The sequence below is a fragment of the Coturnix japonica genome, chromosome 1 (genome assembly GCF_001577835.2).
Source record: "Coturnix japonica isolate 7356 chromosome 1, Coturnix japonica 2.1, whole genome shotgun sequence".
In the NCBI taxonomy this organism is placed as follows: Eukaryota; Metazoa; Chordata; class Aves; order Galliformes; family Phasianidae; genus Coturnix; species Coturnix japonica.
Window position 1 is genome coordinate 51,901,316 of NC_029516.1, and position 27,831 is coordinate 51,929,146.

General features: G+C 37.8%; 1 protein-coding gene across 12 annotated transcripts in view; it reads right to left on the reverse strand.

The window, feature by feature from the left end:
• Window positions 1-27,831, reverse strand: part of ERC1 (ELKS/RAB6-interacting/CAST family member 1) — a 274,077-nt gene that overhangs the window by 94,773 nt on the left and 151,473 nt on the right. For 7 of the 12 annotated variants that reach the window (XM_015865493.2, XM_015865524.2, XM_015865513.2 and 4 more), the window contains 2 exons: window positions 22,188-22,319; window positions 7,824-7,984 (listed from right to left, as the gene is read on the reverse strand). In XM_015865493.2, coding sequence (XP_015720979.1) covers window positions 7,824-7,984; window positions 22,188-22,319 — 293 coding nt within the window. Of the gene's footprint in view, window positions 1-6,799; window positions 6,964-7,823; window positions 7,985-22,187; window positions 22,320-27,831 lie in introns of those variants that run through there. The other 5 variants (XM_015865532.2, XM_015865609.1, XM_015865600.1 and 2 more) reach the window with 2 other exon arrangements.

The window sequence follows — 27,831 nt, forward strand, 5'->3', positions numbered from 1 at the left end:
AAATACAATATTATGTTGAATATTTCAGTCTTCCCTACAATTCTGTACATTCTGTTTCCTAGTACCAGGAAAGATAGCTCTCTCTGTCCTGTAATCTGCATAAACTATAATACTATATATCAAACTGGGGATAAGTGCCTCTAAAGAAATAGCAACATTATACCTTAAAGAAAGAGACTTTTAGAGTGCCTAGGGTTTTCTCTGAAGATTTTTAAAGATAGTTCTGGTAAATTTTCATATGTTTAGATCCTCTTCTAATAGTCACATGTGCTGCATACAAGACACTATCAGACATCAAGCTCCCAAACCCTGTCACTACGGAATTATCTCAGAGATTCCACAGACTTGCAGATGGATTTTTATTTTGCCTCATATTTTGCCTTGTATATTTTATTGTATGGGAGGAAACCAAAACCAAAAAACAAACAAAAAGTACTGAATATTCACATAGAGAATTATCTCAAAGATTGTAGGAACTGCCAGTAATTTGACTCATTTTCCAATGTTTCTCATATGACTCCCACTTGTCAGACTGTCTTCCTTGGAATGTAGGAAAACAGTTACTTGCTTCAGAGGTTATTTCTGTAATTAAAGCAAGTTGATCTGAGTTTTCTTGAAAAAGAAATTTCTGGTCAACTACAGAAAATAACATCAAATTAGGCTTTGTCTTAGCTATATATAGCAGAGCTATGCTGCTATTTTTAAAACAATGAAAGAATGACTTACACATGCAGACTAGCCTTATGAGCATATCTAACCTTTGAGATTTCCCTCCCTGTATTTCTGAACTATGTTGACGATGTCTGGATGGGATTTACAATGGCTCAAAGCTACTATTGTTCACACTACATTAAATCTACAATATACACCACGAGATACCATAATATTTTCACTTGGAACTTCTATTAGCCCACAACTTAGCTCTATATAATGAAATATGTAGGGCTCACAGAGTTGATTTATATGCATCACTATTTACAGTGCACGTTTATAAGAGAGGAAAAAGCACCCTAAGGAATTCAAGGTTGTTTTGACTTTAACAGAAAGTAAACAGTGCCTGATTTGGTTTAGCTCAGTAACACCCCTGGAAGCCCCAAAATCTTATAGTTGGATTAGGAACGGCAACAGGAACCATTGGTGTAGCTGAAAAGAGCCACTATAGGAAATGTATTATTGCTACCAAACCTGCACCAAAACACTTCTGCATACTGCAATTTTAAAACCTCTGTTTTAAAATCACATCTATGTTTGTTGTGCACAGAAGTACACAGAGACAATAACAAGGAGTGCTGAAAAGAAGGAAGTCAATTTCTGCCAGTGTTATTCTAGGAATAATCAGAGTAGAGAATTCACACACGCAAGGGAAAATTACACAGATTCTCCTGAACAGATAAACTTTAAGTTCTAAGATAGTTTCTGATTGTATTTAATTGCTGAAAGGGTATGCTAAAGAATACAGAACATGAAACAACGCTCTGTACTGGAAAAGGAACGCGGAATTACTTAGCAGAAGACGGTATATTGGTGCCCTCACAGCTGTCTTACAAGCAATGTGCTTTATATATTAGCCAAAACAAAACAGTCACACACTCCATTCCTTTACAAGTAAAACACTTAGCATTGTTCTTTTTATTCTTCTAAATACAATGATCTGTACAATATGCAGGTTATGCATTACTTTTCTGAAAGTAATGCCAATTGAGCAGTAAAGGACACACGTACTTAAGGCTTTTAAGATGTTGCCTTGTGCTGCACCGGCTCTTGGTTTGTTTGCAATAATGAATTAGTGAACTGAGAATATACGGAAAAGGTGCTCATTTGCTCACGCTAGGAGTGTGTTAGCCTGAAGCACTTCGAATTTCAGTAGTCTGCATGTATGCCAAGGATCTCTACAGATGAGATTGCTTATGGTCATTTCTATAGTAATGCTATAAACGATTGATAGAAAGGGAAAAATTGATAAAGCCCGTGCAATCCTAACATTGAGGCTATATGTAATGCTTTTTGCATGCCTTCTTGAAAAGAAAGTGTGTGATTTCATGGCACCATCTAGAAGTTACATTCCAGGAACTACTGGAGCGATCAGTCACACTAAACTCAGACCCCGGAAAACAACCAGAAGAAAAAATACCTCCAGTGGAAAGGCAAGGAAACAAAAGCATAATGTAACTACATTCTCAGGAGTTTAACGACTGGACCTCCTTTTCCAAACTCTTCCATATAACAGTAATAGTCGCAGCAATTACTGAGTGGAACAAACCCCTTGAACACCACCTGGTGTAGTTTTCAGCAGTTGGTCCTGCTCCCAAGCCTGTCATGCCTCATTAAGATAGTACAGTACCTTCTCTATGCAAGACTGTTCTTGGGGACCACAGAGTTCAAGATAAAATGAGATATGGAGGTTTTATCATAAGACAGTAAGGGACTATGTCAACCTGTGCCAAGATTTCGGTATCTCAGAAAGCCACAGAAGGAAAAGTTTTTCAAGGAAGGTGAAGAGTGAAAACAAACCAGCTACAAAAAGAATATATAACTTTCTCATCGTTAAAGAAACAGAAGGAACCACAACAATCTAATTCTGCCTATGCTCTCATATGGGGCACCTTGTTTACATAAGCTTCACCAGAGGTCCCACTTCTTTCTGCTTTGCTAAACTTTAAGACTAAAATTTAACAGTTCTCTCACCTATGCGAATTGTGAGCAGAGTTTTGTACAACCGCTGCTCATAAATGGGTTAAGCTTCTCTGCTTCTTTCCAGGCTTCGGATCATTCCATCATCAGTTCCACTGAAAACAAAGTGGGCAGGACACCTCTAATGTTATCACTAAGGGGACTTGAAGGCTTACTGACGATGCAGCAGGACACAAAGGATAACAGACTCCAAATACTTAGTTGCCAAAAGAGGGAAAGTGCATAAGAGGTTACGTTTTCTATTAAGCATCCGAATGAATGAAATAATTACAGCAAACTTCAAGGTAACCAAGATCTACACTCACATTTATGTAAAGCTTAATGGCTCATTATAGTAAGGCAAACAGTGACGCAATAACTGTTAGCTTTAGAAGACACATTTCAACTTCCCTATTGGCTTCAGTGAGAATCACTTTGAGATTAACAGCAGTTAACAGTCAGGGTTTTTTTGCAATCACTCAGTCTTAATATCTCTATTCTTCAGTTATTAGAAAATAGTATTTTTTCACATTCCAGACTCGATGACACTGAACTTTCTACAACTTAACTGTCAAAATCTTACTGAGTGAGTATATCTAATTTAAACAAACATGTATATTTTATGCTGAAAAATGAAGGACAAAATGATGGGAATAGGATATTTTTTATGTTCATTTTCACTTTCTGTCCTCTAAAAAAACACATTTTAATGAAAAACAAAACGAAACGAAACAAAAAACAACTGGGCTTACAGAGGAAAAAAGAAATGCATTTGTTCAGTGTTGCCCCAAACAGTAAATGCTACAGAAATTAAGTGTCCTCTGTGGGATTGGAACTTATTTAAAACCTCAAAAGTAATTACAGGAAGAATGCTGCCAGCACTGCTGCAATTGCCCAATGGCCTGATACACCACGTGGCCCACAGACCACAAAGACCAGCTAAAAATGCTGAGGAGTTTTGAACAGGACCTAGATAGCCAGGTGCAAGGTTAAGCTACTACTGATTTGTAGCATAGTTGACGAATAAGAACTTGTTTCCAACTACAATGAGAACTGTTTCTATGTATATACCTCTGAAACTACAAATCACCCTTCTCCTTTGGAGAACTGTCATTAAGCCATTGACGTAACGTAAGATTTCTATAATAACTCAGACAAATATTTATTTCATTTTCAAGAACACATTTTGCTATGAGGTGGATGGACACTGAGGACACGAACACTGTTTGTGTTTGGATTTTTTTGCTGGCTCTGCTCGTCATGGGCACACATAACACACACACACACACACACACAATTGTTTGGCAAAACTGTTTGCTGTGTTTGAATTACTTTATGCCTCATCTTGAACCAAAAAATAAACTCTATACCAATTAATCAGTTTCTTTTGGATCACTTTCAATTTCAGCCTCCTACTCATACCTCCTGACAGTTATGTCTTTCTGCTGGGAGGATGAACTTTTTAGAAGATAAATAACCTTGGCTTTCGCCGACTTAATTTTCACTTTAGAGTGTTCGTGTGTGTCTGTTTTTCTTATCTGAGAAGCAGAATATGAATATGTGGACTTATCAACCATCTACCCATTACTTCAAGTGGTTTGCACACTGTGTGTGAAAACTGCAGCAGAGAAAGGTTAACACTGCATTGCATAGGTAGGCATCTCGTTTTCAATAGTAGCCCCTCATGTAGCTCTCAGCAGACTTTCCAGCTCATATATGAAATAAAAAAGGAATGCAATAAACAGTATAATGAAGCTAAACAGCCTGGGTCATCTCTGATCACCATCTATGCACTCTATCAAATCCAACACTATCTGCTGGAAAAATGGGATGTATTCATGTAAGTAAATACTACTGTAATAAATCCTCACAAGACCACTTAAAGTCATGGGAGTAATCAAGACTTTTGAGGGTTCTATTGTAACAATCCTTTCATCATATGCTCAACTATTTTTAAAGAAAAGAAAAAGAAAGAACGATTATAGTGAATTATTCTCGGACAAGTGATAATCTTTCTGTTGTATGCCAGCAGGATCAAGGATTCAAATATGAAGCGCCAACTACGTTGTGTAAGTCTGCAATACCTCCATTACGGAGTTAGCAGTAACTTCAATGAGCAAGAAAAGGCATAATTTAGGAAAGATTTGTTAGACAAGTTCCTGGGTCTAGAGGAACAGGTTGAAAAATGCTCCAACTGGAACTCATCAGCACTGAAGTAGATGACTTTGGGGAATCTTCTAGTCCTTTTGCCCATAACAAAAGGCCTACCCAGAGGAAAAAAAAAAAGCCCCTTCTCTATAGGCAGACACAGTGTCTGTTCCCCTTCCCTATAAGTGCAGTGTCTGCTGCTGCAGTTTTGGCAATTGCATGAACTCGGCCACAGATTAGAATGTTTGTACTCGGTTATTTTCACACACTGCCAAAATTTGCTGACAACACCAGGAGAAAAAAGGGGAAGGAAAACTGGTGATTTTCAACAGTTTATAACTCAGCTCAGCCTAAGCAGGTTTTTATGGGACAAAGAACAGAGATTTCTCTGTAGACAGCACTTTATTCCTGCCTAATTTGAAATATTTGCTGTGAATGATGGAAACATTAGAACTTCTTAAAGAAAACATAACAAAACAAAAATTCTAGCAGTTTTTAGCTAGCTTTTTTTTTTTATTTTCTTCTTTTTACAGTAGATCACGTTTGTTGAAACAAATGAAGAGACTATTATCTACCTCTCTCATAATCATTTTCAAGTAAGATACTTCTTAAAGAAAATGAAAGTATTCCACTGAAAAGGCAGAGAGGTTCAAAATACGTAGTACTGCTTTAAGGAGTGAAATTTCATCCTTGGAATAATTCACATTTCTGCCATTCTAATGCCACAGTATTCCCTAAAGAGTGTGAAATGATCTTCTCAGCATTACAGAGTCAGTAGCAAACACGAGTTCTTCTCTAAGAAATGCTATTTTAAATACATATCACAAAGAAAATGTCTAACAACTTCCTACAACAACTCCAAGGTAGCTTTCTGGAGTCTGCCTTCTGTTCTCACACCTTTCAGCCCATATCTAGAACCTCCTAAGGCAACATTTCCTAAGCGTTTTACTGTATATTCCTGTCATTCCCACCTGCCCTGTTACCTACATGTAGGGCCCAGGCTATTAAATGTAAGCCTCAATCAAATAGCAAATTTAAGCACTGCTGATTTTGAACATCTGAAACCTTTCACATAGAAGCATGCCCTACAATCTGGGAAACAACACTGCTTTACTGCGTCAATGAACTGTAGCTGTACAACTATTGTTTTTTGTTAAAATATCAAACCCATCTCGGCTGCTACAAAAAATTTACTAAACATTCAGCTAGTGTTAGTTTTGGATGGAAACAGTAGAAAACATTTTAGAAGCGCTAGAAAATTCTGCAAAAACTAGAAAACATCTGAGAAGAGTACTTTTCAAAAAAGGCAGAGGCTGGGAAAGAGAGCAACAAAGAATATCCTGGAGCATTTTCAAATACGATATTTAATTGACTGGGAATCCTCAGTAGACACATGTTTGCAGCAAAGACTCATGGCAAGGGGGAGTTTTTGAAGTTTGGATGCATTTGGCAGCTTTATAGAACTTTCAGACAGCCCAGCTACGTCTAAAACACGTTCAGCCAGTTAACTATACAAACGTAATGTTTTTTCCATCTTTCTCTCCGTGTGCTGACAGCATTACCATTCTCTCCAGTGTTCTTCTTCTTTCTTTGGCACAATGGATCTACCAGTTAATGCAGCTCCTGATACTTAATTTCAATACAATGGCTTTCCAACAATAACTTACTTAGCTAAGAGAGGTTGTCATTTAAAAGAAGTGAGTAGTTATACTGAAAGTGCAAAAGCCTCACAACTCAAAATACGTTTCAGGATATACTGTACAATACGTGTATATTTTAATGAGAGGGTTTGGCAGAGCAGTTTGGCAGAGGAACATACTGCCAAGTGATTGGATATGGGATATATCTCCAGTTGGTTTGGATTCCCATATCACCTAAAGAGCTATTGTTCCCATCCCCCAATACACCAGCACTCAAGCCAGTCAAATTTATAGCTCAATAAATTTTTTTATTAAAAATAAAAAGTGTGGCTTTTAAGTACTGCAGTCTTCCAATGTCTCTGTGCCAGGCCTAGATCAGAGTGTAGTAGTATAGTATGAAGCTGGAGAAGCTTGGCCCACTTTGCAGAGCACTCCTAATTTAAGAGTTTCAAGACTTAAGCCTCATCTCTTTTCATTTCATAACAGCTGTTTCTCTATCCTTTCACTGAAAAAGGAAAAAAAATGAAGAAAAGAAAAGGAAAGGAAAGATAGCGCAGAAAAGTTAAATAAATAAATAATGGCTCACAAAACCACAGTGGAGGAACCACTGCTGGTCCTGCCAATAAAAACGTTCCTTCTCTTCAGGGCTGGCTAAACAACTGAAAGTGTTTCTAATGAACTGCTGGCAGCACTATCCATCATTGCACTAAACGGATTCCCGTCTCCCTGAACTAAGGATAACTATTCATCTATAATGCACAGCCAGAAATTAGGAAGTATTTAAGCCTTAGAAGTCTATTTCCTCACTTTTCCCCACCTCAGTGCTTGGTTTTATTCAGATCCCCTTATGTAAAGATGACAAGAGAAGCCTGATAGAGAAATTAAATCTCAGTTCCAGTGCTAATGAATCATTCGCATGAGTCTGAAAAATACCTTAACAGACCAGACATCTGCAGTCTTATTTCAGCATTACAACTATTTGGAACTAAGTTTACCTCATCTTTCTCTCCTTTTTAACATTTGTTACACTGACTGTTGTTTTGCTGTGGATAACAAGAAATTCAAGGTAAGACGGCATATTCATAAGACACAAAATAATCAGGTCCCAATAACTGTTTATGGACTTTGAAGATGCTATTGTGAAATGATACTGCAAATGATCAGGAAATGTTTTTCAGCCCTAATGTAAGCATGAAAGCAACATAGACAATCCTTAGTCAAATGTCATTTTTGAAGACCTGACTGATTATATAGATATGTATCTACAGAGGCATATTAACAGTTGTCTTTAAGTCGTCAGAGATGAGAGAAGAATTCATAAATATAAATAAAGCGTGGCTACAAAGAATGGAAAGAAACACTTACTTCATCTCCAGGACTTCCTCTAAGTGTTTTCTTCTTTCTGCTCGTAGGTTGGTCAAATGGGTTTCCTTCTCAGCCAAAGACTGTTGTGTAGAAGACAGTTTTGCTTTCATTGACTCCAGCTCCTGCTTAACCTTCTCCATGGCCATCATCAGCTCTTCTACCTAAAACATTTTTGAGGAAGGCAGAAGGAGAGAAAAATAGTACATTGTGACTGGATGGAAGTTACTAAAGGTCCCAACAAAATTAGAGTACTAAGATTACCAGTGCATGTACACTGCATAACAATGTACACCTGAAGAAGAATCCCTCTATGTTGTGAAAAGTACATCTACACATTGTGGAAGCAGCGTTATAGACTACGAATTAATATAGTCTGGTCACTGGAACATTACTGTTGAAATACCAAGCTGCAAATATTCAACTCTTCAATATTTCTATTTTAGAGAATGTAACGCAAGGAAAAATAGATGGTCAATAGGCATTAAATTATCTTAGGAAAATTCTAATTAATAGGTAGAGCACATCAGTAATTTAACATAAGCATAAAAACAACTTCTCTGATGAGAAGCTACATATTTACTTTAAGAATGAAGGTAAGAATATTTCTGAAGCAAAGAGAGGACTAGTTTTCCATCTAAATGTAAGGTTACTTTCCCCAAATATCTGTTCAACAATGCCTATACCCATATTTGATGATTCAGAAACAAAAGCACCTTCAAAGGGTTGTTTACAGTAGACAGTTATAGAAGAGTAATGCTTATATCTCTAGGCTACTACAAAATGGGAAAGGTTCAGAATTAAGATGACTGTAAATTCTAGAATCTATGATGCACAAATGAATCTAGTCACGTTTTGTTCTGTACTAGGAGTGGGCTTTGTCTCTGATAGAATTCGCTACTTAAACTCGCAAAACCACAACAGATATGTCAGTATAGCTACAGCTCTATGTATGGTGCATCACTTACTGTACAGGTGCTAGATGATGTAAGGTGTGGAACATATCATCACTTGCTTTAGTAAGTCAAGTATGCTGAGAGGTAGAGCTATTAGCTCAGGACTAACATGGACTGTTCTTCACCCTCAGTAATTGATATAGCAAGAAATGCTGCAATTCAGAAACGTGAATTTATAAAATCTACCATAGTCACTGTTCAGTGCTTCCTGCAAAATGCCTATTTCCATTCAAATGCAGCTGACAAGGAAAATTCTCCTTGTACCCAGCAAATTAAGAACAATTTAAGATATGTGATTATCAAAAGCTATTCAAAATGTACAGTCAACAATTCATTCAGCAACCAACAGAGCAAAGCAGAGTTTCAGTGACACACAGTCCAAACTGGCTAGTGCGTGTAAAATAACCAGGCTTTTCCTGTTGCATTAGGGTACAAAATAAGACCAGAACCTCTGTCAGTTTTTAAAATAAACAAAGAAAAAGCTCCATAGAAGAAAACAGAGAAAAGTCAGAAAAAAATGTAGAGAAAAACTGCAGAAATAATGAGCAGCAAAAATACTTCTAGGAAGAAAACTGATACCTAGAAAGAAAAAAATAGCAATACGTTGGGCAAGTGAATATGTACCAGAATATCAGCCTCTACTTCCTTTGGCTGGATCATATATAAACATTTTTCTTTATATCAGGGAGAAAAGAGGCACGCCAACTGCAAAATCCTCTGCTTCTAACAAAAAAACAGCCTCAAACAAACAAGTCCCCGGCCAACTGCAACAATCTAAAAGACTTGTGTCAATCTGTCAGTTGCCAAGATAAAACAGTCTTTGAAGCAACTTTTCCATGATGGAGTCTGAAAGATTTCTGCTGTCCATCATTCTATTCCCAGCCATCAAAATCTGTGACACTAATAACAAAGGATTGATTTGCTTGATACAGATCTGTAGTGTAACAGCTCTGTGCCATTACGACACAAGGAGGCTGGGGGTCAATAGCTGGGGCAAGGTTGTCACTTCTGAGTTGCAAGATTACACTATGCAGCAAAGAATTATATTCACTGAGTACTGACTATTGCATGTATTCTTCTTTTTCTAATCACCCCATTTGGTAATTTCTTTCATTGTAGGCTCCTGACTATGTTTCTTAAGGTTAAAAGAAAAATGATCTAATCATATATAGAGAATAGATAGAATGTGAATGGCTTTTACATGACACCGGCATGAAGTCATCTGAAGCACTGTGGTTTTCCATTCTGTCTACAAGGCACCGTATATCAAAGACAAAAATTCATGGAAGTAGCATTGCTCATACTTACAGTAAAGACTTTATTGCTTGGATTCATCAAGCTATAGATATTCCAGGGAGTACTTCCATTAAACATGTACAAAACAAAACACTTTACACATCAAGCTATGAATCATAGAGCAGACCTATCTATATTTCTCTGTAAGCAGTCCTAGAAGAAGTGATACAGAAATATTCACTGGAAGCAAATTCATTGCAATGGATGTCTTTGCAATGTGTGTTTGACTTAGTCTACATGAGGAACTCCAAATCTACCCTTTATTTTTTGCTCTGAGTGCAACTAATTATACAACAAAAAGTATTTGCCAAGAACCAGAATTTCCTGAGACAAGCTGCTGGCTTTAGGGCTACAAAGAAGAGTCTGGAGGGCAAGGTGTGTTTAGGGGATGCTGGAGCACCACTCTCAGACATAGGGTCTAATTTTTGAGTGGTGCTGTGTGGAGCCAGGAGTTGGATTCCATGATCCTTACGGTTTCTTCCCAACTCAGAATATTCTATGATTTTCCATTTAACTCAAGTTGAGTTTGTGCCCTATCACTAGAAAGAATTTAGTTCAGATTGCACAGAATGCACTTTTGTAACTCATTTCTGTTTCCTTAAATGGCAGCATAAAGGCAGAATCAGCAATATGGCAAACAAAGGGCAAAATGCTACGCACTGGAAAAACATCTGCAGGATCACAGGATCTCTCTCTGGATAGTAAGATAAAAGAACTTCATTGGGACCCACACATTCCACTTTTGTATGCTGTGGACATACAAATAAAGAGGAAAGAGCTGAAGAACGTCCTCCTAGAAACTGGAAAGGAAAAATTTCCAGTCTTAAAGAACATGACATGAGTGAATGAATGAACAGTTCAAACGTATACGGAGTTTCAATCATGCAGATGGTCCAAGCTATCGGTTAGTCTTGGTATTTCTCTTTCATTGTTGTTTTTCTTTTGTTTATTTGTTTGTTTCTTTTGTTTCTATCAAGTATTTGAATGCTTTTATGGCTAAATGAAAAAGGTCACACACCAGGCCATAATTAAAGGTTTCAAAGGGAATGGCAGACAGTATTGCACGAAGACCCACGCACACTCCTAAACTGCAGATACAGTACTTTCAGTTGCAGTGATACATGGGAAATTTATGTTTTAATACTTCGTTACCAAAAAAAGTCACGTTTTCATCTTCCTAACTTAAAGAAATTATATTCCTTTCAAGACACATACAGGCACTGTGGGTTATGGGATAGCTCTTTGTATTCATGGCTATACCTTAAATGTTCCAGGCAGAATACAAAAAGATGGAATTCTAGAGAGTAAAGATACAAGTACCCGCATAAGCAATTTATTTTAAGTGGGCATCGTATAAATCGATCACTAGAGATCTTATCTTCAAAATCACCTCAGCAAGCTAACTTCTATTTAAAATTATTGGCTTTCTGAACATAGTTCTTCCTATATAAACAACAGATTAGCATTATGAGATAAAACGTACTAGAAATCTGTTCTTCTGTCCAAAATGAATTAAACCAAATCTAAAGGTCTCAAAATGACAATTCAGTATTAAGAATACTACAAGTACTGAAAATAACCCACAAAACTGACATTTCCCATCACGTGGTACTCTGTCTCTCAAGGGATTCTCTTACTTTTTTTTTTTTTTTTTTTCAGATCCTGAGTTTTTAAACTGTTCTTCATTTCACTGCTGGTGAAATGATAAAAGGCTGCAAATTTCTGCATTATCCTTTACTGAACCAATTAAAATGCAGGACAGAGAGAAGAGAATGAAACAGACCCACCCACACACACACACAAAAAGACAAAGACGAGTTCTGGCTCCATGTAAACTTGTTTGGATCCCAGAAAACTTTCCCAGAACAGATGTTAAGACATGGAAAAAGCACAGGCCAGGCTTGGGACTTAAGTATGTAATTTAACTGCCTCAAGTAACATATTACAGGGAGAAAGCATTGAGTCTGACATAACCTGGAATGCCAGCAGGACCAGATGGTTTGCTTAAATCACAAGCTAATAAACCTTTACACAAAATAAGAAGGAAATGAATTATGGTTTCATCACAGCCCCATTTTTGCTAAAGCAGTAGGGTGGCTTTAGGTACTCCTGAAGACTATATCCAAGACACTTAACTATATCCAAGACACTTCTTGGCTCTTCTGAACCAGGGGAACAACTTCCAAATTCTTATAGATATTGGGAAACCTTATGGGTGTAGCTTTTTGAGGGCTAAAAATATCAGAGAAGAATGAGAAAAGTAAGTATGCAGTAGCAGGAAATATCTTACTTTTCAATAAGATTAGAACATAATTCCTGGTTTGTAAGGTAAGGACAGCCCTCAACTGAAAGACATGTTGACAGCATTGCCATGCTGCCAGCAGTGACTCTGCCCTTACCACATGTGCAGCAGCTTTGGCTCTGTGTCAGGCTCCTCTTATTCACTCCCAGTGCATGAGCATGTATATGCTGGAAGGTGCACAGAGGAAAGGCTACTGGCTTCTCTTTTATGATGATGTAGTCACATTGTCACTAATCCTTTCATTGCACATACACAAGGGGTTAAGATGCTTTACCTTCACTTTTATTCTGTTGGCACTATAAAGATACCATAAGGTGAACAGATGCTCATCATCTAAAGAGCGTGTTTATCCCTATGCTGCATGTATCTCCCCTATACAGCTGCTCCACTTGTTCTGCTAACGAGTGTTGCCATGAGATTCTACACAGACAACAGAAAAATAGTTTATTGAACAACAGAATTCCTCAGCTGAAATCCTGCCTAAAGAAACTTGGAAATAAACACAGCAGGATGTTGTGCAACAGTTATGGTGTTTCTACACACCATATTTATGTTCATTCCAGAGAGGATGCCAGATTTGCAGCACCCCTTTTGCCAAGGCCAACAGTGCACAACACTAGAGGGCTGCAGCAGACTTAACACATGAAGGGTGGGCGTTTTCCTTTGCTCATAATAAAGAGAGAGGATAGCATCAAAAATGAGACAATGGCTGGTAAATTATCAGTTGCCAAAAGGACAAGGCAGAATCTTCTGATTAACTATAATACAGAGTGAAAAGTTTAGGGATAAACTATATATGAAGAATTTTAGGGATGAACTGTGTGTTTCCTAACATTAGTGTGCAGTATTCTTAAATCTTTATGTAAGAGATTACTCCAGGCAAGGAAAAATACCAATAATTAGACAGACCAGAATATATCTGACATTAAAAAGCTAATCCTGCAAACCCACAGAAACAGAAACATGGGAGTCTTTGTCAAAGAATACACTCCTAGAGCACCATCCAGAATGAATTCTGCTCATATTCTGAGAGCACTGTGCTCATGGTATGAAGGAGGAGGAATCAAAACTCACAGATGTTTGGAAAAGAGAAAAGTCTTTTGAGCTGCCAGACCTCAGGCCTGAAGAAGTCACAGCTGTGTCCTGTTAGGTTCTTTGGAGGTATCCATGACAGTTGTATCTCCTGAACAAAGGCCATAAGCCATATAAATAAGCAGTGGCCTGCTGCTGGGACAAGAGCCCTTAAGAAAAAAGCAATAATCATCTCTTCTTTACACACATACACACAAATTGAGTCAGGCCATGGAAAGAAAATAAGTGACAGACTAATTTCTGTTAAGGACAGAAACTAGTCACAGTCATTGATATCTGAAGGCTTTAGCAAGTTGAGGTTTTACTTCTCTATTTTCCTCAACTGGAAACTTTATCCAACAAAGAATCCTCATGCATTTTAACCCTTGCAAACAAATCAAAGGATCTATGAGGGCTGCCCCAAAAGTAATGCCTCCTCCTTTATTACATGAACCCATGACATCAGGGGTGGACACTGGTGGCGTGGCAGAAAAGGTTGAATCTTCCCACCAGTATTCTGTTACATTTTGTTGTCAAGAGACAGATGGCAGCAGAGGAGCAGTCTGACATGGAAGCAAAGGTGTGTCACTGAATTCCTCCATGCAGAAAAAAACAGCACCCACTGACATCCATTGATCAAACAGTGGATGTGAGCACAGTGATGCAGCGGATGATACACTTCAGCAGCTGTGCCAGTGAGAGTGGGTTGCCTTCACCAGTGCAGGTTTTGAGGAGAGCAGAACACATGCTCTTGTTCATCACTGATGAAAATGCACAGCTAATGGTGGTGGCTATTCTGGACAACAGCGTTTGGAACACCTCATTTAAAGAGACTAAAGTTACAGACAGTAGAATTTAGCATACTTAGCACATTCTGTGCAACTTTGCACAAGCAAGTTACAGAAGAGAAGGCTACGGGGAGACCTCACTGCAGTTTTCTAGTACTTGAAGGGAGCTTATAAACAGGAAGATAATTGACTTTTTACATGGTCTGATAGTGATATGAGAAGGGGAGATGGCTTTAATCTCAAGCAGGGTAGATTTTTGGTTAGATGCTAGGCAGACATTTTTTACTCAGAAGGCACTGAGGTGCTGGCACAGCTGCCCAGAGAGGTGTGGGTGTTCCACCTCTGGAGATGCTCAGTGCTAGGATGGATGGGGCCCCAGGCAGCCTGAGCAGCTGGGTGGCAGCCCTGCCCACAGCAGGGGGGATTGGGGCTTGGTGAGCTTTGAGGTCCATTCCAACCTAAGCCACTACACAACACACAATCCAAACAACCACTTCAGAAAAGTGGCTAATGCCACGGTTTTTAAACACATTTATCTTTCATATTATTTAGGATACTAAATTAATTATTAATTTTAAATAATTATTAATAGTAATTATTATTAAGTTATAATTTTAATAATAACGATAATAGTTGTGAAATATAGTATGCTAATTCCACATTCAACTTTAACATTCTTCTCAAAAGATGTCAAGGATCAGGAACAGTCACTATGTGAAAGCTCATCCATGTACATGAAGGTTGCACGTGTGGCTAAAGTATAACTGAAGAAGTACAGTCTTGTTGGCAAGCTTGGGAAAGTTTCCACCTATTCTTACTCGCGGAAGGAAATCTTTAGCATTGTAGTTAATAGACAGCAATGAGCAGAATCCAGCCACAACTGCAAAGCATTCCCACTGTTCTGAGCCAACTAAACTAAGGCTGAAATTCAGTGAAGGCTTTGAAGGAATCTGATGATAAACAGCAGTACAGCCATTTCTAGAAGCTTTTGCGCCAATAGGAAATGTTTCACAAAGAATCTTCAATTTAATTAATCTGGAATATGTCACTCTTCTGTACTTTGCTGTAAAAAAGAACATTCGGGAAGGGAATACGATTTCTTTTCTTGCACTTCATGTATTTTGATGAAGAATCAGTTTGCAGGAAAAAAAAAAAGTATATTTGTCTAATTTTTGCATTCAATGAACAAGTCTAATGAGATTTTCTAAAGCTTTAATCTACACACTCTTGTATTACACTTGCACCTATGGTCACAATTTAAGATCATGACGGGAACATGGAAAAGATGTTCCAAACTGAAAATGTACAAGTTTAGCTTTAAGTACGTATTAAAGTATTTGCTTGGGTCCTTACAAGCAAGAATTAATGTAAAATATGCATGATTTCCTCTTTCAAACCAGATTTGAAGGAAACTCCAGACTTATATAAGCCAAACCAGATAAAATACAATCTAGAAGTAGGCACTTGAGAAAACAATATACCAGGTATACAGGTGTTAAGATGCGGTTTTCTCTGAAATAGATTACTTGAAATCGGTATTTATCTATTAACAAAACCCTTGTAAGATCAGCATTTGCAGTGAATTTCCATGCAACCGTTTCCCCCAACAGCTTCCATTTCTCCTTTCATTAAAAATATGATCAATATTGAGAAATGCTCACTATATATTTCGAACAGAATTATCCTTTCAGAGTGCCCAGTTCTCCTAGAAGTCATCAAATTTTGCCCAATTTCCAAGTTTGTGAAACAGGTTAAACAAAATTAAAGGATTCTGAGTTCCTTAGAAGTATTTTTGCCTATAATGTTAGAAAAAGATCCCTGTCCCAAAGTCATCTTTGGTTATGATTTTCTGTTTACTGCTATTTTCTCTTCATTCTTCTCCACTGGAGAAGAAAATCCCTCAAGCCCCTCACACAGGTACAGCTGAACACAACTAAGACCAGAACAAAAATAGTTTCACCCCTTAGAAAGTGTATTACTGAATACAGAAGGAATTCCATGTTATCCCTGACACACTGAATCAACCTTTCCATGTAAGGGGTGTGACTTGACATAAAACTGGATATTTTTAAAGGAAGAGGCTACACAATCCATCAAAATACTCTGGGGAGGAGTAAGTTTAAGGAGAGGCAGCCCTTCTGAAATGACTGCCAACAGCTTTGTTACCATGGACACGGTGCATGGCCACCTTACCTCGCCAAAACCAAAATACACAAAAGGAGGGGGAAAAAAATCCAGATTTTGAAAAATGGCAAGAGTATATGTCAGGCCGACCACTGAGATTAAAAGCTCTTAAAACTATGTATATGAGAGGAAGAAATTCAAGTCCCAGTTTCTAGCACAGATTTCTGTTACTTAATACGACTTAAATACACACATGACTTATATGTATATACATACACTCAAAAACCAGACTGACTTTTGCAGAAAGTATTCAAGAGAATTTCAGCCAAAGAGAACTTTGCTGCTTAGAGAAATCAGTGGGAAGCTATGCCAGCAGCTTCACCCCCAAAACACAGCTTGGAATACTGCCTTGATTTCCAATCACTTGGTTCACCAAATCTCTCAGTTAGAAATATAGAAAGACAGCCAAAAACATGTGTTAAAAGCAAACTGTCCGGCATGTGTTACAGAAGAGTCAGAGTTCTGACAGCGGTGCTCAAATAACTACAGTGCTCAGTAAGCTCTGAGCGGGTGGTTCATGAGAAATTCTGCTTCATATTGCCCACATACAAGGATTTACAGAGAGTAACCAATGTGTGAGACTTTGTGCTGTGAAATAACTCCAAGTATGTTTCAGAACATATTTCAGACCTGTTCCAGTAACAGAATAGTGCTGCAAAAGCGAGATGTGGTTAAATTTTGCATTTTCAGAAAATACTTGATTATAATCAGTGCTGAATGTTACGGTCCAATATCAAATAATCATGTTGTAAATGCTTTTTCTATTTTTACAAGAAAAGGTAGTCAAAGTAATATATTTTAGGAAGATAAGAGAACCAGAATGGCAGATTTACGGCAAATAAAGAATGAAGAGAAGTATCACCCAAAACTTGGCTAGACTTTCTGTAGAGCAACTTACAGATAAGCAGAAAAGGCTCTAAGAGGCTGTACTCAATATTCACATCTCTGCAGTCACTGTACTTACAATAGTGAAATCCTGATGAACAGGAGATGGAGAAAAAGAGAGACAACTGGTACGAAGGCTCCAGCTATTTATGAATTTCCTACTTTTCCTTCTCAAACAGACACGGTATCTGAATTGTGCATACATGACAGAGAATTTCAGGAGCTTTGCTGCAAATACTTTTTACATGTCGTGTATGCATGAAATAAGACAATCCTGCTGAAATAGTTTATAAAAATATTGGGAAGAACAAAGCAGCGTATGACAGCATATTTAAACAGTATGTTACGATTACAATATTTGGTACCTTATTTCTTCTCAAAAGGCTAGGCAGACACACCTGCCATGTAGAATAAAAAGATAAAACTGTACGAGCATAGCTACAGATATTTATAGGTGTTATACACTTAATGTAAATTAAAATTTCCAACCGAGAACCATAACTTCCAAAAAAGCTGATGGAAAGTGTCAAAATCAGACTACTAACTCAGAAATTTCAATTGAAGTAGCTACTTTAAAAAAAAAGCAAAGAATCATGGCTAGTCTTTCATTCGTATATCTGCCACAGTGATTTAGGATAAGAAGTTAGATGTTAGCTGGCACTGTATAGACTGAGGCTGCACTTAATCAGGAGTTGATATTAATGAGAGAACAGCGTTAGTTACACTGTTACCAGCAAAAACTACTACCTAAAATTCTGAGACTACTGCTCTACAAATCTGAAGGAAACTGAAGATGGATGGATGGAAAGGAAGAGGAAGGAAGGGGAAGGGAGGGAAGGGAGGGAGGGCAGAGGGGAGGGAGGGAAGGGAGGCAAGGGAGGGAGAAGAGAGGAAGGGGGAAGGGAGGAAGGGGGAGGAAAGGGAGGGAGGAGGGAGGAAGGGAGGAAGGGAGCGGAAGGGAGGAAGGAGGAAGGAAGGAAGGACAGGAAGGAAGGAAGGAAGACAGGAAGGAAGGAAGGGAAGGAAGGAAGGGAAGGAATGGAAGGAAGGAAGGAAGGAAGGAAAGGACGGAAGGAAGGAAGGAAGGAAGAAAGGAAGGAAGGAAGGAAGGAAAGGAAGGAAAGGAAGGAAGGAAGGGAGGAAGGAAGGGAGGAAGGAAGGAAGAGGAAGGCAGGAAGGAAGGAAGGAAGGAAAGGAAGAAGGAAGGAAGGAAGGAAGGAAGGTGGACAGGAAGGAGGAAGGAAGGAAGGAAGGAGGAAGGAAGGAGGAAGGAGAGAGGAAGAAAGGAAGGGAGGAAGGGAGGAAGAGAGGAAGAGAGGAAGAGAGGAAGGAAGAAGGAAGGAAGAGAAGGAAGGAGCAGGAAGTGAAGGAATGGAAGGAAGGAAGGCAAGGAGAAGGAAGGAGACGGGAAAGGAAGGGGAAGAAGGAAGGAAGGAAGGAAAGGAAAGGAAAGGAGGAAGGAAGGAAGGAAAGGAAGGAAGGGGAAGGAAAAGATAATTTTAATAATAATAAACTCTTCTGTTTGACTTTACACAACAGAATGGGCCATATTTTTTCATGAAGAAAATCTTCTTAAGCATTGTTCCTGGAACGGTCCCCATTGTGATTAAATTGATATATGTTATAACTCCTATGGTATAACTCCTGTCTTCTACTACAACCTTCCAGAAAGAATTTATAAAACAAATAAATAAATATAGAGGTCTCCATATACTTTCAGCTGTACAATCTAATGTGTTGAACTAATGGATTCCGCCACAGTCCATTGCTGTGATATACTGTAATATTTACATACAGGAGTCAACGTGTGAAACAACAAAACCAGTTGAGTATGTTGGAAATAAAGAACTTGTTGAAGAACATGCAAGTCATTATATGTAAGAAGATTTATCAGCTGGAGAAATCTTGCCATTTATAAACTGAGTGTTAACACACAGCCATTATTAACACACATTGCCAGGATATTATCAAACACTGGATTAAATAGCACAAAGTTTTAGTCTGAAACGGGTATCTGAGAACCATGAAATCCTAAGTGGCTTCATGGACAGCGTAATTCAAATGTGAAGCTTGTTAAACAGCAGCAAACTACATTATCATGAGATGATGGAAGGTAGGATTACACAACACAGGGCTACAAAAACAGCAATACACAGTGGGGCAGAGGAACACACAGATGAGATGTCCTCATACCTTGAACCACTTAAAGCCAAAATGGTTGACCTCATGCACTGATTCATTAAACAGCTTCAGACAGGCAGTGAAGTGGCAGAATAGTAGAGAACAAGATAAACAGAAGAGAGGAAATAAAAAGCATGCAATTATAAGAACATTATAATCATTTTGGACAATATTAAAATTTCCAACTCACACATACAATCTGTATTTGGACTATGAATGATATCATCACCTGTAAAGATCAAAAGATTAATATCCTAACACAAAAACAAAGGCTTGTGTTTGTAGAACTGCAAAGCTACCTAAGGATTTCTGTCATAACTCTACAGAATATAGAGTGAGGCAGGCATTCTCTTAAGTAATTGAAGAAATGGAAAATATTTGAAGGAACGTATCCCCCTCACATCTGAGGTGAAAAGCAGCCACTTGCTGTCACTCCATTGACCCTCAAGCACCGCATTTCCATCACCTTGCCTCATCATACAGATTGTACAGCCATTAAATCTATATACCAGTTATTCTCCCTTTTCATCAATCTCTTACCATTATGATCTCATTGTCTGCCTCCCTTATGAGGCTTTGCTGGTGAATGTTTTCAAAAACCATAATGGAAATTTGTAGATACTCCATAAGCACTGATCACTTTCCATATTTTAGTTTTAGGATGTCTCAGGTATAAATAAGATTCCACTTCTGTAACGCTTTCCGATTTTACTAATCCAGACTTAACTCTTGTCCTCTGCATAATAAACTTGCTTATAACTACAAGGACCTCACGCTAATAGGCTAAGAACAAATCCTTCCCATCCTGCAACTGAAACTTTCCTTGCTATTCCATTTCTTTTAATCTAAGACAGAACCTTCATATTTTCATTAATCTTGACAGTAGCTTTGACTCGGATGTCCTACTCCTTGTGCTAGGGTTGTTTTGAAACATTTGCAGAATTTCTTCTACAGAATACTTCTAATGGAAGACATTTCTGATCATGTCTCTATTGCTAAAAGTTCCTTGGCCAGGTTTATTTTGTGTCTCAATGTGCAAAAATCTTCCTTCTGCAGATTGTGACAACTTGCGCAGGAAACTCCTCCGTAACTTTGTTTGTGTTAATGTTATCAGCATGTTTCTTAGCCAGCAAATAAAATACAAGCTACTAACCATCTGCAAACTGTGCTCCCCTCACCCTTCACCTTAAATACTGAGATGACCTGTGATAAACCTCTAGAACAAGCCTACTTCATACTTGTATTTTTTGTACATTTACTGGTTACATTCACCTTCATACTTATTTCCTAACATCAGACATTAACATCAACATAATAATTACAAAATTAACATACAACGTTCTTCAAAGCTGTCCTTCAAAGACTCACTAAATATTATGCATATTGTGTTTAGAGCACAGCCACACAAAATGTTGAATTCTACAGGCTTCTCTGCTCTCAAAGAACACAACTGTCACTGTCCTCTAACAAAGAAATTAAACCATTCTGACATCGTAGGTAAGAATTGCATGTTATTTTGATGACTTGTGCACCTCAGCATAAAACTTGCTCTTTTATGAGATACATACATATTTCTGAGGAGTAGATCTACTCTTTTATGTGGTATTCACTACAAAGGTAACATTTTTTTAGAGTTTACAAGAAGTTTAGAAAGAAGGCGCTCTTGAAAGTAACTTCCATAAATTTACCCAGAATCTTAGGATACTTTAACCAGAATTATGTTTACCAGCAAACAGTTAAGACTGACTCTAGCATAAAGAGCAAGAGTTGCTTTCTTCCTGAAAATCTGGATTATTAACTAAAGAGCATAAAAATACATCTGAAAAGAAGGTGACATAAAAATACATGTTGAACAAAACAAAACAACCACCCTTTAAAAATGTTTTAAAATGCAGTTAGTCAAATCTTTTTCATTTAAATAACAGAAAAAGAATACATCATTGCAATGTAACTGACCAAACGCCCCTGTTTGCTTGTTATGGTCAGGAGAGGAACAAACTGGAAAAACACTGAAGAGATTCGCAAAAAGCACAGTAGGAATGCCAGGCTCAGCTCCTTATACTTCAAAAGCTTTCTCAAAATCTAAAGGAGGTTTATTCATTACATACGGTATGTTTTCTTAGTGATTAATTATGGAAGTCAAAATCTGGTCCACACGTGATTCTTCAGAGTATCTGACCAGTGGCACAGAATAAATTCAGACAGAAGTTTACACCTGTGATTCCAACACGAGTGTGTATTTTCTGTGTGTAAGTTTGCATATGCTTGTCTTTCTATCCAGCAGTTGAGAGACTGTAAATGAAATGAGGTTGTGGCCCATATAGATGACCATGGTAACAAAATTCACCTTTTTTAAACGTGCACAATGAACAACACAGCGAGTGTAAGCACGTTTACATACAGAAGGATATCTTTGATAGGTAAGATTAGTCAGAAGAATTATTATATAAAATAATACTTTAAAGCATAGGATACCTTGTATTTCTTTCTTTCTTTCTTTCCTTTCCACCCTCTCCCCCCACCTACCCCCCAGAAAATATCACCTGTGAAAAACAAGTCTTAGCAGATTTTATGGGTTTAGTTACCCAAACTTGAACAGAGATAGCTGATCAAACAAAACCATCTATGTTTCACAGTAAAGCAATGGAAACAGTACTTTACTGTTTCCTAAGAGGACTACCGGTGACTTTGTAAGATTTCAGACCTGTTTCTCAGCATTGATCCTGGCTGACTCCTCTTGTGCTAGCACCATTTCCCGCTCTGCAGTTATCTGAACACTTTCTCTGAGTGCCTCTTCCAATTCTTCAATTCGATCATCCTTTTTACGCAGATTGTCCTGGAAAATGACGGAAGACTAGGTGAAGAAGACTTGTTTGGATCTACAGCCTTTCAATCAACCAAGCTCTATGCCAAGCAAAATGTGCTTCTCCCTGCCAAGGTGCAACTGCAGGCAAATTATCTTCACACAAGTGAAAGAAAGATGAAGCGATGCAAGAATAGGAAGAAGATCACAGTAAAGAGAAGGAAAAAGTAGCAAAGTAGGATGTCAAAGCAAGAGGGTTTGCCCTCTGCATCAGGCACATCATCTTGTCAGATTAAACAGAATAGCTAAGCAAGGTTTTCTTGTGAATGAAGATTAGTAAGCAGTTCCAAAGGAAGAGAGTAGCTGGAATTGGTGAGAAAGCAGGCACGCAGAATTGTCCATTTGCTCACACATTCACCAGCAGGCATGATAAAAGGGAAAACAAAGCACTGCAGTCTTGCAACTTGCTATTTCCAGGTTAAGGGGGAGAAAAGCAAACATCAACCAAATGGAGTTTTCTGTTGCTCAGGTAAGACCTGACTTAAAGGAAGTTTTTTTAACAACTATCTAGGAGTTAAGAATGGCAGTTTAAACCTCAGACAGCTAAGTATCAAGATTATCAGAAAACACATTCTTCAATTAAGAACATCTTCACAGTTGCAGGTTCAGAAGTCCCACCTATAGTCAAAGACCACGGAAGGAAACTCTCCTCAGAAAGAATACGGTTTAACTGATAATAATATAATTTTAAAAATGATATTCAAAATGAATGACACTCTTATTTGCATAGAAGACCCATATTTTCTTAATATTGTCAGGAAAATAAATCTGTGTCTTCTGCCTCTGCTGTAGTTCTGCTGTAATGGCTTGGACAGAAGACTACACACCAGGCTGTCCCCAGGATATATGTGAATGTCTTGGAGCATGACTGCTTAACAAATCCATCAGAAACGACCAGCTTGATGGAAGATTTCTGCAATTTCTCATCTTGCAGATCAGTTTAGATAATATGGTTCAGATCAGATATTAGCACATGTTTAAGCTAACACAAAGGCTTTTTAGACAGCTCAGCAGTAGTGGAAGAATCAAACACTTTTTCCCTTTGGTTTTTGCATTTCCCTTTGTATCATATTTACTCCTTCGTCTCTCTGTGCTTCATGCCATATAAAGATTAAGGATAAAGATACTTATTTGGAAAAAAACAAAAAAAAAAAACAAAAAAACCCCCAACTTTCTAATGCTAAAATGAATCACTGGAGTTCAAAAGAATTAACCTTACTCCTTAACTGCTGCTCCCCAGGACCTTCAGTACATCACCAAGGATAGTGCCATATGAACACCAGTTCTGGCAGTCTCATCACTTCTGAAGAGAACTTTCCAGCAGAGATGCAAGGCTTTGTATCCAAACAGGACAAGACCCCTGGCTCCATTGCTCTTACATAGAGAAAGGCTAGTTCAACTACTAGCAAAGGCAATGACATTTGTCGGGTTTTGCAGATGGACAAGCTTTCTGCTGTTGGTTACTTTCCATAGCAGATTCACAAGGCAAGTAACCGCTGATTTCTAAAGAAACGACTGGAGAGATCTTCATTTAAAAAAATCAAGTTGTTGCAGAGCATGTTTTAATACTTTCTAAAGCCTACTGAAATACTGTTTAAGTCTTCCAAAACTACTTCATGGTTATAATTTGTCTAACTGAAGATTCAAAAAAGTTTACAAGAAACTCAGTGCAGACTTGAAAACTATTTACTTGCCAATCTGCATTCAGTGGGGATCAACAACTGTACTTGACATTATTCGTGGATAGCCAAGGATGTGTGACTCTCCATTTCAAACAACAGAAGTGGGAATGGTGCATTGAACAGCTGCATGTAAAACTGAAACTGGTTTAAAATAAGAGTGTAGAATGGAGCACTGTAACATGTATTGTATGCCCACCCTTCATCGTCGTAGGCCAACATTTAAGAGGTTAATTCAGCATAGCAAAGTGCTTTGTTCAGACAGGTGAATCCTTGAGAGAAAGGGAAAAGAGCAGCTCGTGGTACGAAATCTGTGCAATACAGAACCACACCACCTGCACTTCAAAGGTCTATGATTACATAATATATATTTATTCTAAAGTAATATGTGAACTTTTATATATAGACTGAAGAGTTGCAAGTTTAAAATAAGACAACAGTGCTAGAAAAACAACAACTGCCTACAAATGATGATTTTAAACTTTTCTCAAATGTCAACTACCCATCAAGTAAAATAAGCCTGGTTGCAAACATCCATCTTCTGTCTCAAACAAACAGTTCAAAGAGCTGCAATAGCTTCTTGCTTCCTCTTAACAGTATCACAATGTGTCTATCCACCTTACAAAATGATATCTATGCCTGGAAGAGCAGTGGACTGCTGCACAGTCAGACACCAGCAGCACCCCAAACTGAAGGATAATTTCAGGAGACTTTTAAATAAATATTTTGTTTCCACCCCATTCCACCCTGAAATGATCAGTATTTGAGTTTTGTTTTGTTTTGTTTTGTTTTAAACACATGCTGCTGTTTCAAACACAACACTCCAATAGAGAGAAAAGTAAATGAAGCGAAACCATCATTTGCCTTTTAACATACCAGCAATGTTTTCCCAATTGTTTGGCTCAACAGTCCGAAACATGATAGGCTCATGTTGAACTTCAACCCATGCTACTCCCATGGCTTTCCTCTTTTTAATTACATGAAATATTTTATCGCTATTATGAGAAGCAGTAAACTTTAAGAAAGCACTGTATAAATCATAAATACCATTACCTATTATGTAAGGAGTTTTCTACAGAAATAGAATATTCTGACTTTCAATTCTATAAATTGTTCTGGAAAATGAAAACTAAACTAAACTACAATCTACCAAGTAGGAAGAAAATAAGAATTTTAGAAACCTTTCAACATGAACAGAATAAAACATGCCCTCTGGAGATGAGGAGGCTGTGACAATACAGGTACTTTACAGCAGGAAAAAGAAAACTGTTAGCTCCCAATTTTTTTCATACACTGCTGAAGCAGGTAACCCCAACAGTGAAATATATTTATCCTCTTAAGTAGGGAGCTACTTGCATTACCTCCTACATATATTAGAATGTGACACAGAGTGCATCAGGTGTTCTGATGAAATTGCAGAGTGACAGACCATTGCAGTTTCCTTTCATGAATCTTATACAAGACTATACAGAAAGAAAAAGGAAGTGTTACTTACCTGTGCAGTAACTGGATTCTTTGAGATGCATTACCTACCCAAACATCTCTGTGTCCCTCACTCAGCTCTGCGCCCGAGTCCCATATGTGTGAGAATCAATGGCAGAGAGGGAATTAAACAGGGACAGAGAGATAGCTCTGCCTTTATGCTCACTGGTGACACCACAATGAAAATGAAAAACCCAGTCGACACTGTGGGAGTGCCAGGAGTTCAGGAACAATATGATTTTTTCTACAAACACTATGATCCTGCAGCTGATTCGTATGCAAAACCCATTCCAATATATGCCTGTCTTAAAGACTGAAAGGAAAGGGAGGTGTGACTGACACACATTTCTGGGCTTGCCTTTATTTCACTTCAGGAAGGATGTGGTAGGATGTCCAAGTGTTGCATGTTAAAAGCATGTATCAATTTAATCTTTCCTGCTTTCGTGTAATGTGTTATCTGCCACGAAGTTCTGTGAAAATACATGAAATAGGATGCAAGTTTTCACCAAGGCATTTAGGTTCAATTAAACCTGAAGTATCCTGGCAAACTTCTATGTAACTGCATCCTTATGGCTTAATTTTACTATTGAAACTGAAATTTAGATGGATTTCTCTGGTTAACTCTTGGGAAAGATTAGTTAATAGTCTGAGAGGGCAATTAACTGCTTCTTTTGACTGTTACAAGGACTCCTAGAACCAGCCAGTCACCAAGACAGGAAAATATAATTTTCATATAACCCTATAATTAATGTAATTAAGCACACTTTGCCCTTTGTACTTCCACAGATGAGAAAGGAAGAGCAGCACATTACTGCTGTGTTGGTTGCACAGCTAAGCCCAGAAAGAAAGATGCTATGACAAAATCAGAAATCTAAACTTAAGAAGAGATGAACTGATGAATATAAATCAAGTCGTTCATGAATTTTTGCTGTTCTTTCCTCTAAAAAATAATTGTAAAAACCTGAAAGCCTTTTTAAGAAAGTCCTGAAGCTTTAAGTGAATATTCAATGTTGTGGTATCAAAAGGTGGAATTAATGTCTAATTTTGTTTCAGAAGCAAATAATAAGAGTCACTTAAAACTCAAGTGAGCATAGTGGATCTCCTTCACTTGGTTCCACATCCTGCTTAACTACTCACAGAAGTCTCTGGACAAGAGAAGTATGAAATACTGTCACTCATAAATGGAGAAATCTCTCTTTCACTGATGAGATTATTTGGACTTACTGGATCTTCAATTATATATGTGTGTGTGTGTGTGTGTGTACAGGGTAAATATTATGGCATGGGAGTTGGAATTTGATGATCCTTGAGGTCCCATCTAACTGAAACCATTCTATGATTCTCTGATGATTCTGTGATTTGCTGAAGAAGATGGCAATAAAGGAAAAAATATATGCTGTCTTGAAGAGTGCTTGAAGAGCTAAATATAAAAAAAGACTATTAATTCCTAAAGGGGGAAATATCTGTAGGGTAGTTCATAACTTTGTTCCAAGATGTACATAAACATGGATCCAAGATTAGTGATTCTGAAAACAAAGTAGTAGATGTAATCACTTGTGTAATAGTAGGTACCATATGTATTGAGGGGCATGAGCAAGCAGTGGAGTTGAAAGAATTATAACTATCAGTGCTAAAGCAGTGAAAGAACTGAAGTGCAGAGTTGGCTTGTGATGGTGAAACCTCTGTCTGTCTGGGCAAAAGTTGGGTAAGTGGAAATACTAAATTTATATGACATCTCTGTCTCTCACAGAGTGAGACTTAAAGGGCTTCTTCCTAAGGACAGAAACAGCATATGTAATTACCATAAGTTCCTGAATGAAAGGAACAGTCTGAGAGCTGAAAAGAATTGCCAAGTAGGAGATCCTCAACTAATGTTTCCATATCTTTGGCAAGCTCAAAGCCTGAGATACATGATGACAACTCATTAGGACAACATATGTCAACATCTGGAAAACTGTGTCTGCCAAATAAGACACATGAATTGGAATTCTAGCATGACAAGTCGCATAAATGAAGAAAAATAACTTCAGGAGACAATAGGAGAAAAATTGCAATAGAAGAATTTCATTCCATTAGGGACTGAGAGGGAAGTGAGATGAAGCCGGCCACAGCACTGCTTTGAAAATATGAGGAACTGCAGAAGGAGTTGAACGCATTCGCCTGAGAATGCCATAACAAAAAAAAGAGAAGATGAGCACATCCAGAATATATGTGCATTTGTGGATCATCAGCTGCAGAAAAAAAAACCAAAAACAAAAATATTTCTAGTAGAAAGAGAAGTATTTAAATAAATATTGCCAGACACAAGAAAATTATGATTGAAT